We start from the raw sequence: 10,928 nt of genomic DNA, 5'->3' as shown, positions 1-10,928 counted from the left end.
AAATTCCACTTACAGTATAGACTTGGCTATACATTGGCGCCCTCGTGTGGATACCTCAAGTACCTACCACAGTAAAAGTACTGATTTCATATTAAAAATAAAAAAGCCAAAGGCAGATATTGTCAACACCAACTTTATTTATGACAATCAGGGTAATGGGAGGGTGGGGGAGTTTTACTGAGCTTGCTGCTGCTGATCAGGTATGCTCCTGATGATGTCAGAATCGCCTGGGAGGGGAACGAAAGAAACAAATAAGCAAAAACTAGTTTTCCCTCTCAGTGGTGACCCGAAATAAAATGAGATCCAAGTTTTGAACTCACCGGGGTCGATGATGGCAAGCGTGCACACGCGGTAGTATTTGCCACAGGCGGTGCCCAGTTCGATGTTGTTGCCGCTGTAGTGGTGCACGCCGGTCTTGGCCAGCATAGCGTAATACTCGATCTCAGACTTCCTGTACAAAAAAGAATGATGTCACTGCATGAATGATTCTTCCCTCAAATAATTATATAGTCAGGGTAAAAAAAACAACAACCGCTGAGCCCATTTTATTAGTTGCTAAACAAAACAGCAGCACCTACCAAGGTGCATGCCTGTCATTAGGAGTTAAGCATTGTTGTATTCTCAAAACAATTGATACCTTACCTGAGAGCCGGGCAGTTGTTGGCCAGGATGACCAGCTTGGCTTTGCCCTGTCGGATCATCTTCTGGGCCTGCTTGTAGCCCAGCACGTACTTGCCACTTTTCATCACCAGCTGAAGTCGGGAGTTGATGGACTCCATCGACTTTTTCTGCATTCGGAATTAAGATTAAAACCAGTCAATGTCTGGCTGCCACAAAAACACGACATAGCTAAGGTGTAATTATGCACCAAGTTAACATTAGCCGCAGCTAACATTTGGCGAGTATTCATCGACAACACAAGGTGGGTCACATTATACCCTTGGGTTAATACATGGCGACGATTTCCACAAGCTTAAACGCGATGTTGTGTTAGCTTGTTAGCTTAGCAGGCCTCGACTACCATTCAACTCCACGTGAAGCGGCTAGCGCGTGCCGAGAGCAAAAGCTGCCTGCCACTCACCGTTTTCTTTGCAGCCACCATTTTTGCGGTTTCAAGTCCGAAGCCGGCCAACCTACGGACGAGATTAAAACAGTAAGAGGTTTCGTTACGTTTTGTGTGTGTGAACAAAGCACAATCGATCAATTTTGGGTGTTTTTTTAATAGACAACAACGAGAGATTCTTACGGTGAGTTTACTTCAATATGGCCTCGGAAGGAAAGGAAGAACCAGCATGCTTTGCGGCGTGATGTTGAGGCGCGCATGCGCAGACGACTTAGGCGCATCTGGCAACACTAGTCAGCTGTTTTGACACTAACTTTTTCAGCTTTTTTTTTTTTTTTTTTTGCTTAATTTCATCTGTAATACCGTCAAAAGAGCTAAACCTAGAATTACCGACAAACTTTAGTTGTAGTTTTAGTGGTGGCATCATTGATGATGTAGTTGAGTCATTTGGGTCAACTCTGCATTTTGGGCCAAAATTAAATCTTTGGAGTATTCCCCCTCCTTTGCACGTACTTATGTCACCACCCAGTGAGGCGGGACCACCTCTGCACGCAAGCAACCACTGACCACTTGAATAATGTATTTTTGTTGCCAGCCTCCTGGAAACAGCCTCAGTTACGGTCAACAACAAATCCGACACTGGCTGCACCGGCGTGTCTCGGTAACTCGAGGCCACCACAACAACAACACAGGAACCATCACAAGATGCGTAACTCCGCACGACACTGAAGGGACGAACCCAAATTCCACATTTCTTTTCTTTCCCTTGCAAACTCCGGTGGAGAGCTCAGGATGGGATGTTCCACAAGCTCCCAGACTTCAGCGGTGGACTCGACCAAACCTGGAATTAAACCAGAGGAGAGGAATGGAACCAACACCACAGGTACCAAAATACTTTTAAGACTCAATTGTATTACTTTCAGAATTTCTATATAGAATAATAATCATGCAGGACATAATTGCACACAAAGTTTGCTGTGGTGTGACATGACAATCATTGAATCTCTCAATACAACCCGATAACAACAAGATCAGTATCTAATTGTGTATCATTTATGTTGTAGATGGTAATAAAGGTTGAAAAAATAAATATCAAAAATTGACCTAACGGTTGGACCCCCCCCTGGAGAGAGTTTCTTGGTTTCCTCTCCTGTGTGTCAATCATTAAAGTTGCCGTGCTGAGAAAACATGGAAACACATAGCAACACACAAACAATCAAGTTAAGGTCATGCAGGTTCACGCCTTGGTCAAATAAACGCCTTCCCTCAGCAACGAGTAAAGTAGTAACGACCGGGATTCTCCCTGAATAAAGTTCAGCTGTTCAAGTAGGCTTTTCCTGACGCTACTTCAATTTGTTTAGCTAATAGCTGCAGTTACTTTAATCCAGCTATTTACAATTAACTATATTTACTTAATTACATTTAGTACAAATATAATTTTGCTCACATTTTTACTTTTTTTCAATTTGCGGACACAGTGACGGCCAATGGGAATGTGGACGGCGAGACCATTCCCGACCAGACACCGGCAGACTCCTCCGATGTGAAGCCCACTGACGATACGGCGACGGCAGCAGCGCAGGAGGAGGAACTGCAGCTGATGGATGCCGAGGCAGATGGCGCTCCTTCCGACCCTCCGCCAGAGGCACCTCCAGAAAATGTTCAATTGAAATTTAAAAACCAAATTTCATCTAAATCTCTTCTAACGTTGAGTTGTTGTGACGGCCACCCCATTTAGCCTCAGCTCAAGCAGAAGCCACCGATTCGACGGAACCAACAGAGACACCAGGTGAGGTCACTTTTTAGTGAAGCTGAACGATTGACTCCAATCCACATTCTGTTCGACCCTCGTTTAGCTTCAAGTGACTGATGAGTCACATCACCCACCAGACTGTACACAAACTTTCATATTGCCAAGATGGAGAAGCTGTGACATCATCACCGTGTGCCTTCCCACCCCAAACGCGACAGCACTTAATCCATTTGAGAGAACGTTTTGCATTTATAGCCAAATGCCAAAATTTATGAATCAATATGGATGTTATTACCGTAAAAAGTGAAACATTTTGGACACTTCAGTGCCCTACTATAGTGGAAAAATAAACATTTTAAATTAAATACAACTTTTTATCCAAAAGAAAAGGTTTGCTGCAACAGCTGTCCCCTATTTCAGCAGTTTACTATTCTTTTTATTTACGCCATTTGCGGAAATACAGCAGGTCAAACAACCAGTAGATTCCTTTATTATCAAAAGTAATGTAAAATAATAAAATTACAATTAATTTCCATTCATTTCGCTTTTTTATTTTTTAAACATTTCCGCAACACATGTTAAACATAATTAAGAGTGATTCAAAATATGTAATAAATAACCAAATTCAAAATACTTCTTGGCCATTTTTTTATTTATTTGAGATTGTTATACAGTTGCATGAATGATAGCCACTTATGCCACAGCGTTACATGACTTTGTTTTAATTGTGTAACTCGTCAAACATTGTACCAGAGTCCGAAGAACTGGCAAATTAAGTGCTTTCTTCCATTTTGTGGGGTTCTCTGTCATTAGGCCAGTATTGAAAGTGGCTGTACGAGCCTAGAGACAAATTTAGAAATCACAAAATGCATGCAAAAAAAAAAAAAAAAATGGCGGCGCTATAACTTGTTTGCAAGATGGCTGTCTAGTCAGGAGTCGGCAAGAGGACCGACAACCGCCACTGCCTCGATTTCCACCAGGCCACCCTGGAGAGATTGGGAAAAAAATATAATAATACCCATGCAAACGTACATAAGTGTAAGTGAAAACTGTGTGAATGTCGAGGAATGTAAATGTACTCACACGGGGAAGCGCCGCCACTTGGTAAGCCGCTCTGGCGGGGAAGTTGCTGCTGAAGACTGCAAAAGTCAATTATTGGGATTGATTATCCAACGTAACTACAAGTGCCCCAGGGTGTCAACTCGATCCTTTTTAAAATAAATGAGTTTAAAAATCATAAAAGCGGGTCTCTGCTACACAATACCGATGGAGAGCAGCTATGTTGGAGGTCACGTTACACGGTGACCTCCAGCGTAGCGGTGTCTGCTTACAAACACAGGGGTGGGCTCACGAGATTCCATTTCACCTATCTGTTGTCTTCTATTCATATAATGAGTGAGGGGGGCCCAAGATAGCTGTCAACCAGCACAATGCACTCATAAACAGCAGTGATAAAAAATAAAAGGCCCCAAACAACCCTCATGATGGATAACAGCATTGACTTACATGTCTTGTACACTTCATTGACGTCGTTAAAGTCATTAATGTTCGCTAGGAGGACAGTTGTCTTCACCACTGAAATGGAATAAATAGGTTTGTTTCATGAGACAAAAAGTATTTGTGGTGACAATTGAGATGTTACCATTGGTGTAGTTGCAGCCTGAAGCTTTAAGGATCTCCCCCATGTTGACCAGAGCCTGAGGAATAACATTTATTATTCCCCCCCTATTTAATATATGTACTTCCACTTAAATACAGAGTATAAGTACTTTTGCCACCTCTTAAGAGTCCATGCAGATTGTGTACCTGTTTAGTCTGAGCCTGCACTCCTCCCTGGACCAGCTGACCAGAAGCTACATCCATCCCCAGCTGACCAGAGATGTACAAGGTCCGGTCCACCAGCACTGCTTGGCTGAGCAAACATTTTCAAATGTTACATTTTCGAAGAAATCAGCGAAATTGGTGAGAATGGCGACCCCATGTGGATAATAATGGGTTTGCAACTTTCATATACATACACGGAAAGCATGTCATTGTCTCTGCATGGTAAATTATATATTCCTGTATTATATAGCGATTTTTTTGTATACGTGTAACAAAATAATTTTATAAATAACTTTCCATTATGGTTGGAATGTCATTTAGTGTAAATAATTCACAATGACGGTCGGTCTCCGCCCACAAACATCCTGATTGGTCCATAACCCCTACTCCCTTTCGGCACGCGTGCAACGTTAGACAATAAAAACAGAATAACAACAAAAAAAAAAAAGCAACAACTATAATATATAAAGGTGTGTGCATTTTACCTGTATATTCCCTGCCTGACTGGAGCTTTGTCCGTGTATGTAATCTGCCTGCGAATTGTCGCCATTCTTTTACGTCACCTGCAGCTCTTCGAAGAGAGTTTGGACTTTGTGGCCTCCGAGTTTCACTTTACAAGCATTATCGGTTAAGTCCAACGACCGTTTGGACACGCCTACCATTTTATGCATTCAAAATATTTGTATTTTTTGTTACCTGTAGGGACCGATGGCAGCCGGTGCTTTCGCGGTGTTAATAATCTTTCTGATGAGAGTGGACATCTTTGTTATTCAGGGACTGCAACAGTCTGCTCGTGAGTGGCTGTGTGCCCATTAATTTGAATTTATTTTGCCCCCAATGATGTCTGACAGGCATACCCGCAGGGAGGGCAGTAGGGTCAACTGTGGTGGGTAGGTGTGGGGGGATTAATTGGTGCAATCTTTAAGGATCTCCCCCATGTTGGCTTAACTACTGGTTTAGTAGGGTCCTTCGAAAACTCAAAATTAAATGAGATTGGCTACTAAACATGTGTTACACAGAGAAGAGGTTTTTCTTTCCGGTTTTTTTTTTAGTCAGGAAATATTTTGGACTACTATTTCCGAAGGGGTCCATAACGTCACTATACGCATGCGATCTGCTTGCTGGTTGCAGCTTTAATTGAGCGACGATTTGACAATTTACGCTCCGAAATAAGCATTTTTTAAAGCACTTTTTAAGGAAGTCTGACGAAAAACTCGCAATTACGATCACGTTTTATACACTGGTTCAACATGTTTAGTTCTGGCTGCCGTGCCCTTCAGGATCTGCTCGGCCAAATGACCATCAGGAGCTTTTCCGTGACTCCTGTCCAGGTTAGTGTCGGATTAATTTGAATATTTTAGGTATTTTTTTAGGACGCTTTGTTTTGCATGGGCCACGTTGGATGATGAACTTTGTCCTTCTGTTGTAGTTTCTGGTTTGATAACGTGAATTGTTTTTCCCAGAGCACCGTGGTGGTGGAGCGCTGGTGGCAGGTGCCCCTGTCTAAAGTGGGCAGCCCCCCGAGGTTGTACCCCCGCAGGCACCGCGTCTACAAACTGGTCGAGGACACAAAACATGCTCCCAAGGAAAAGATGGAGCTCATCCTCACACAGACTGTCCCCAGTGAGTCTCACTCTATGCATTCAATAATAATAAAACTGAGCTACTCTAATTTTTTTTTTTTTTGACAGAGCTTGGTGGTCGTGGAGAGACGGTGTTTGTCAAAAAGTCAGTGGGCCGTAACAAGCTGCTTCCGCAGGGGCTTGCCGTGTATCCATCTCCGGAGAACAAGAAGATCTTTGCGGAGGAGTTAAGGGTGCGAGTTGGAGGCTTTTCAGTAGCGTTACGTTACAACGTGATTATTAAACGCTCCTCTCTCTTTTTACGTTCAGCTTTTGCGGGAGGGCACGAGCGAGGAGAGAATGCAAACTCGAACTGGACAACTGGTGAGTTAGTATAATGTACGCAAGATCACATCTCTCAGTATTTGTAATTAGAATGAAAATAATGATTTTGTATTTTCCAGACGGTCGAGTTCCTGAAGAAATCCAAGTTGAGAATCATCAAAATGCCCTCTAAAGACTTTAAGATGACTAGTGAAGTTGTGAGGAGGCAGTTTCTTCGAAAGGTACTTGACAAAAAACTTGCACGCGTCTAATTTTGTTTACAAAAAAAAATCGGATGTATTGAATATTCACTTTGTGCTTAGCTGATCATGGTGGTTCCTCCACACGCCTTGAAGCTTCCATTTGAGCCCATCACAGAATGTGGCAACTACTGGTGTGAAGTAACGGTAAGATTTTATTTTATTTTATCCCGCGGATTAAATAATAATTATCTTTGGTTCTTACAGGTGAACGGAATGGACACAGTCCGCGTCCCGATTTCTTTAGTCCCGTACGAGGACAAGTCGGTCAGACAGCAGCGCATCTTGGAGGAGGCTGCTAATAAGGACATTCATGTGGATGAGGAGGTTGCTATGGAGACAAGTCAAGTCAGTGTGACTGAGCCACCAAGTGACAACCAGAAGCAGGATTAATGGACACTAAAAGGACATCTGTGGATTGTAAAGGACATTTGCTGGGTGAAAATGATGGTCACTAAACTGACTTTTGTTTTATGTTATTATACTCAACTTTGGAAAGAAAAAATCCTTCACGAGATGAAATAAAAACAAAAATGCTTTCGGACTTGCCGTCCAGTATCTGCAGAAGTGACTAGTTTGTTTGCCATGTTTAGATGCGATCAAAATGATTTCCTTTTTTTGTGTGTTGTGACACCCTTGCAATGACTTTGCACAAGCGTGTCTTCACATCCTGAGTTGCATCAAAGCATCGCTCGGAACAAACGCTTTTGAAGGCGGATTTATTTTCAAATGATGGATCGCATGCCTCACGCTGACGTTCAGATTTCATCCATCGGTCAGAACTTTTTTTTTCTTTTTCAGCCTTGTATTGATTTCACCAATTTAACCTGAATCCGTTTTCTTGCAGTGGTGGTCAACATCATGTGGTGGATGGTGATGCTCGCTGGCATCGGTTTGGGTAAGCCGCTTTGTCACTTTCTAAATTGCTTGTGGGCCTTCACTAAATGTGTCATCATAGGCGCCACTCATCTGAACCATTGCCCGGTGCAGTCCAGAATCCCCATCTACCTGGTGGTTCTGGGCTCGTCCAGCCTGCTGGCTTTATCTGTGACTTACTGCCGCTACATCTGGGAGAGCGGCCTGATGAGCACGATCACTTCCATCGGCGTGGCTCTGTTACACCTCTTCACCTTCTGCTGGTTTGTCGCAGGTATGGAAATATTTAGTTTTTATACGGCTTGTCCTCATTGGACCATCCGTCGCAGGGTCAACTTGGGTCTACGGCGCGTACCCGGCCAGCTTCACGCCCGGAGAAGCTCGCTACTGCCATAAGAGCACCTACAACTTTGCTTTCATCATCACCACGCTGGTGTGGGCCAGCGCCACGCTGTCGCTGTGCTGCTGTGCTTGCTTCGTGTCGATGACCTGCTGCAAGACAGTCACGGCCCGACACCGGTTGACGCCCACCCGCACCACATCGTACGGAACGACTCATCTGCTCGACGAAGACGACGCAACAGGTGGTGTCTGATCCCAGCTCAAACGTGGACTTATTTGCAATATGAGTCAAGAACGGTATATAGTTTTTACACGTAAGCAACAACTTTGACATTTTTGAAGCAACATGTTTATTATAAAATCCCACATTAATGTGTCTCGAGTTGAATGTGAACGCACTGGTACTTTCTTGGGAAGCGGGATGGCTCTTCACTAAACCGAGACTAACACTAAATGTTTGTTACGTGATCGGGAATACATAGAGTAGTACAAAGGAATACATTTCCAACCCAGTTGGTATCTAAAACCCACCCACAAGTGTCTGGAAGGTAACTTAGTTTACTTTACAAAGGAGTCATAATGATGAACAGTTGGGGGGAAAATGTGCATTACAGTTTTTGTTTTCTAATTTATTGGAAGCTCCATTCTCCTCGCAATAGACTCCCAAACGGCATTGCGCTCAGAAGCCGTATTTGGCCTGCGTCTGCCGGCGTGTCATCCTGTTTTCCGCCCAGGTGTTCTTCAGCTCCAGCTCACGTTCCTTGGCCTGAAGCGAAAAAAAGACTGAATACCTCGCTGGATTTTTGTGACCCTTGACTTCTGTTTGCGGTCAGCCTCTTGTTGGAAGAGGAAACATTGACCGTGTATGGCCATGAGGAAGATTTGGCGGCCTCACCTGGTGGATTAGATATGTAATCTGGTGCTTGCGCCTCTGTTGTCCCGTGGGCATGCCTCCCCTTTTCTGTAGATGAAAAACAGGAGAGTCAGAAATTGTGGTCGCTGTATGAATCCTCCCTATGAGTCGTACCTTGCTGAAGGACCCGTGGGTCTGCTTCTCCTCCGACATGCTTTTGGTGAGCCACTGCTGGTGACCACTCAGCTGGTCGTCACCCTTTATTTCCAGGAACTTCACTTCCTCTTTGCCCCGATTCCTTTTGCCCTGAAGCCGCATGAACTACAAGCCAGACACAGAGAATGCTTATCATCACTGTTCTGTGTTAATTAACATGGGTATAATTCTATTTGCTGTTATGTCTTACCGCTTCGTCATCAAACATGGCCGAATTGCCAGGTTCTTCGTCTTCGGGCAAACCGGGGCTTGGCTCTTGGTAGTATGCTTTGTTGCTGTCGTATCCCTGTAGAATGAGATGGTGTCACTGTTGTCGTTCATGTTAGTTTCTATTTGTTGAAACTTGACGCATGTATACCTCAGGGTAAGACTCCGGTCCCGCCATGGGCGGCTGATACTGAGGATACTGGCCTCCCCACGTTGCGGCTCCCTCGTGGCCTCCGCCAAAGTCGAGAGGGGCGTCCGACTGACCCAGCTCGTCACCGGGCGGTGGAGGAGGAAGGGGGTCGGGAAGAGACACTGGGAGCGGCTCCACCGCGGCGACGACGGGCTCGGGTTCGTAACTCGGAATGACAGCCGGAGGCGGCCGCTCTGGGCTCTCACCAAACGAGAAGTAATTCTGTGGAGAGATGTCGTCTTCGTGCTCGTCCGCGACAACGATCTGTCTGGCCAGCTGCCGCGCCGCCGACTTGGCTGCCGCTTTGATGGCGGAGGGTGACGCGCTGGGGCCCAGTAGGCCCGGCGCGGGAGTGCTTGGACTGACACCGCGAGGGTCCGAGCGCTTGGTGAGCGTGTGGGGAATTAAAGGTCTGTCGGTCACCTTCACAGTCAGGTTTTTGGGTTGTGGCAGGAGAGAAGACAGACCTGCACCCTACACAGAAAGGCGGGGAAGGTTTACTACAGATCAAATCACTTAACGTTGTACAATCCATTCCTAATCTATTAATTTGCGCATGCAAAAGTAAGTGCAGGTGTCCCTACCTGGGGCTGGAGTTTCTTCTTTATTGGTTCGTCATCATCTGAGTCTGACTAATAACAACAAGAGTTAATCATGATTTATAATCTCATGATCATCGTGCATCAGCTCGCATCACAACACTCACGTCGTGCTTCTCGATTTGCGGTATGGAAATCCTCACAGGTTCTGTCCGCTTCTTGGGCTTGGGCAAACCTGACAACAAACTCGTTTTGCCTTGCTGGGGGTCGTTACTCGACGTCCTGTCCACCGCAGAAAGATTTTGGGGGGCTGGCATGAGGGAGAAGAGTCCCCCTGAGCCTGGTTTGCTCGACGTTCCTTCACTATCGCTGTCATCACTGCTGCCATAGGCGACTAAAGACATGTTAGCGGGCGGTATGAAGTGCCGCTAACCCGCATGGATACCACCACTATTCCCTCAAATCTTCCCAGTCCAGATCCTCATGAGTGTGAAATAACGCAGTTCTAACAGCAAAACAAATGAGGATAATGGAAAGTATGCTAACTATAGTTAGCTTAGGCCGCTAGCCACCACTAAAAGTAACCAGATAGTTTGGCCTTTCTAATTTGAATCGTCAGTATACAATTTGCTGTTTTTAGATCATTTATTTTAGATTCACTTATAATTAATAATACGACAGCTAAATTATCGTTCTGAGCGCATACTTGCACTCGGTAATTTTTCTTCGTCTTGTTTATCGACGATGAGCTGCGATTCACTTTCTTCTTCTGTGTTGACAACAATCAACCGTTGCCGATACTGCCCCCCAACGGACGGCATGTGAATGACTAGCTCCTCTTAAAAAAAAACATTTAAATGATAGATATTTAGATCTTACAAACTTGTGCGTGCACACACACACCCAAACGAAGCAAACT

The 10,928-nt window shown here is 44.7% G+C and overlaps 5 protein-coding genes across 8 annotated transcripts; 2 read left to right on the top strand and 3 right to left on the bottom strand.

Moving 5' to 3' along the window:
* Positions 1–117: 117 nt before the first annotated feature.
* On the bottom strand, positions 118–1,355 carry rpl30 (ribosomal protein L30). Its single transcript, XM_061266608.1, has 5 exons — positions 1,247–1,355; positions 1,082–1,133; positions 643–788; positions 321–451; positions 118–227 (listed from the first exon to the last, which is right to left on the bottom strand). The coding sequence occupies exons 1-5, from the start codon at positions 1,342–1,344 to the stop codon at positions 175–177; spliced, it is 480 nt and encodes a 159-aa protein (XP_061122592.1). The 5' UTR covers positions 1,345–1,355; the 3' UTR covers positions 118–174.
* A 2,095-nt stretch (positions 1,356–3,450) lies between these two features.
* Positions 3,451–5,576, bottom strand: rida (reactive intermediate imine deaminase A homolog). Of its 4 annotated transcripts, none has more exons than XM_061266603.1 (6): positions 5,337–5,576; positions 4,623–4,728; positions 4,459–4,513; positions 4,323–4,391; positions 3,900–3,955; positions 3,451–3,656 (listed from the first exon to the last, which is right to left on the bottom strand). In XM_061266603.1, the coding sequence occupies exons 1-6, from the start codon at positions 5,399–5,401 to the stop codon at positions 3,510–3,512; spliced, it is 498 nt and encodes a 165-aa protein (XP_061122587.1). In that variant the 5' UTR covers positions 5,402–5,576; the 3' UTR covers positions 3,451–3,509. The 4 variants fall into 4 exon arrangements, with proteins under 4 accessions (XP_061122587.1, XP_061122590.1, XP_061122589.1 ...); XM_061266606.1 differs by having other exon boundaries at positions 3,451–3,802; positions 5,337–5,563; XM_061266605.1 differs by lacking the exon at positions 5,337–5,576 and adding an exon at positions 5,126–5,286.
* Positions 5,577–5,676: 100 nt separating this feature from the next.
* On the top strand, positions 5,677–7,353 carry mrpl9 (mitochondrial ribosomal protein L9). Its single transcript, XM_061266600.1, has 7 exons — positions 5,677–5,971; positions 6,104–6,263; positions 6,332–6,456; positions 6,533–6,586; positions 6,667–6,768; positions 6,850–6,933; positions 6,994–7,353. Exons 1-7 carry the CDS (start codon positions 5,891–5,893, stop codon positions 7,177–7,179), a joined length of 792 nt encoding a protein of 263 aa, XP_061122584.1. The 5' UTR covers positions 5,677–5,890; the 3' UTR covers positions 7,180–7,353.
* A 91-nt stretch (positions 7,354–7,444) lies between these two features.
* Positions 7,445–8,392, top strand: LOC133144139 (transmembrane protein 272-like). The gene is made up of 4 exons (XM_061266602.1): positions 7,445–7,561; positions 7,634–7,684; positions 7,745–7,936; positions 7,992–8,392. Exons 1-4 carry the CDS (start codon positions 7,516–7,518, stop codon positions 8,255–8,257), a joined length of 555 nt encoding a protein of 184 aa, XP_061122586.1. The 5' UTR covers positions 7,445–7,515; the 3' UTR covers positions 8,258–8,392.
* prcc (proline rich mitotic checkpoint control factor) lies at positions 8,331–10,807 on the bottom strand. Its single transcript, XM_061266593.1, has 7 exons — positions 10,177–10,807; positions 10,055–10,102; positions 9,432–9,944; positions 9,264–9,359; positions 9,032–9,178; positions 8,900–8,965; positions 8,331–8,770 (listed from the first exon to the last, which is right to left on the bottom strand). Exons 1-7 carry the CDS (start codon positions 10,411–10,413, stop codon positions 8,684–8,686), a joined length of 1,194 nt encoding a protein of 397 aa, XP_061122577.1. The 5' UTR covers positions 10,414–10,807; the 3' UTR covers positions 8,331–8,683.
* Positions 10,808–10,928: the final 121 nt, after the last annotated feature.

Source organism: Syngnathus typhle, linkage group LG20 (genome assembly GCF_033458585.1).
Source record: "Syngnathus typhle isolate RoL2023-S1 ecotype Sweden linkage group LG20, RoL_Styp_1.0, whole genome shotgun sequence".
Lineage (NCBI taxonomy): Eukaryota > Metazoa > Chordata > Actinopteri > Syngnathiformes > Syngnathidae > Syngnathus > Syngnathus typhle.
This window is presented reverse-complemented; position numbering and strand designations above follow the sequence as displayed.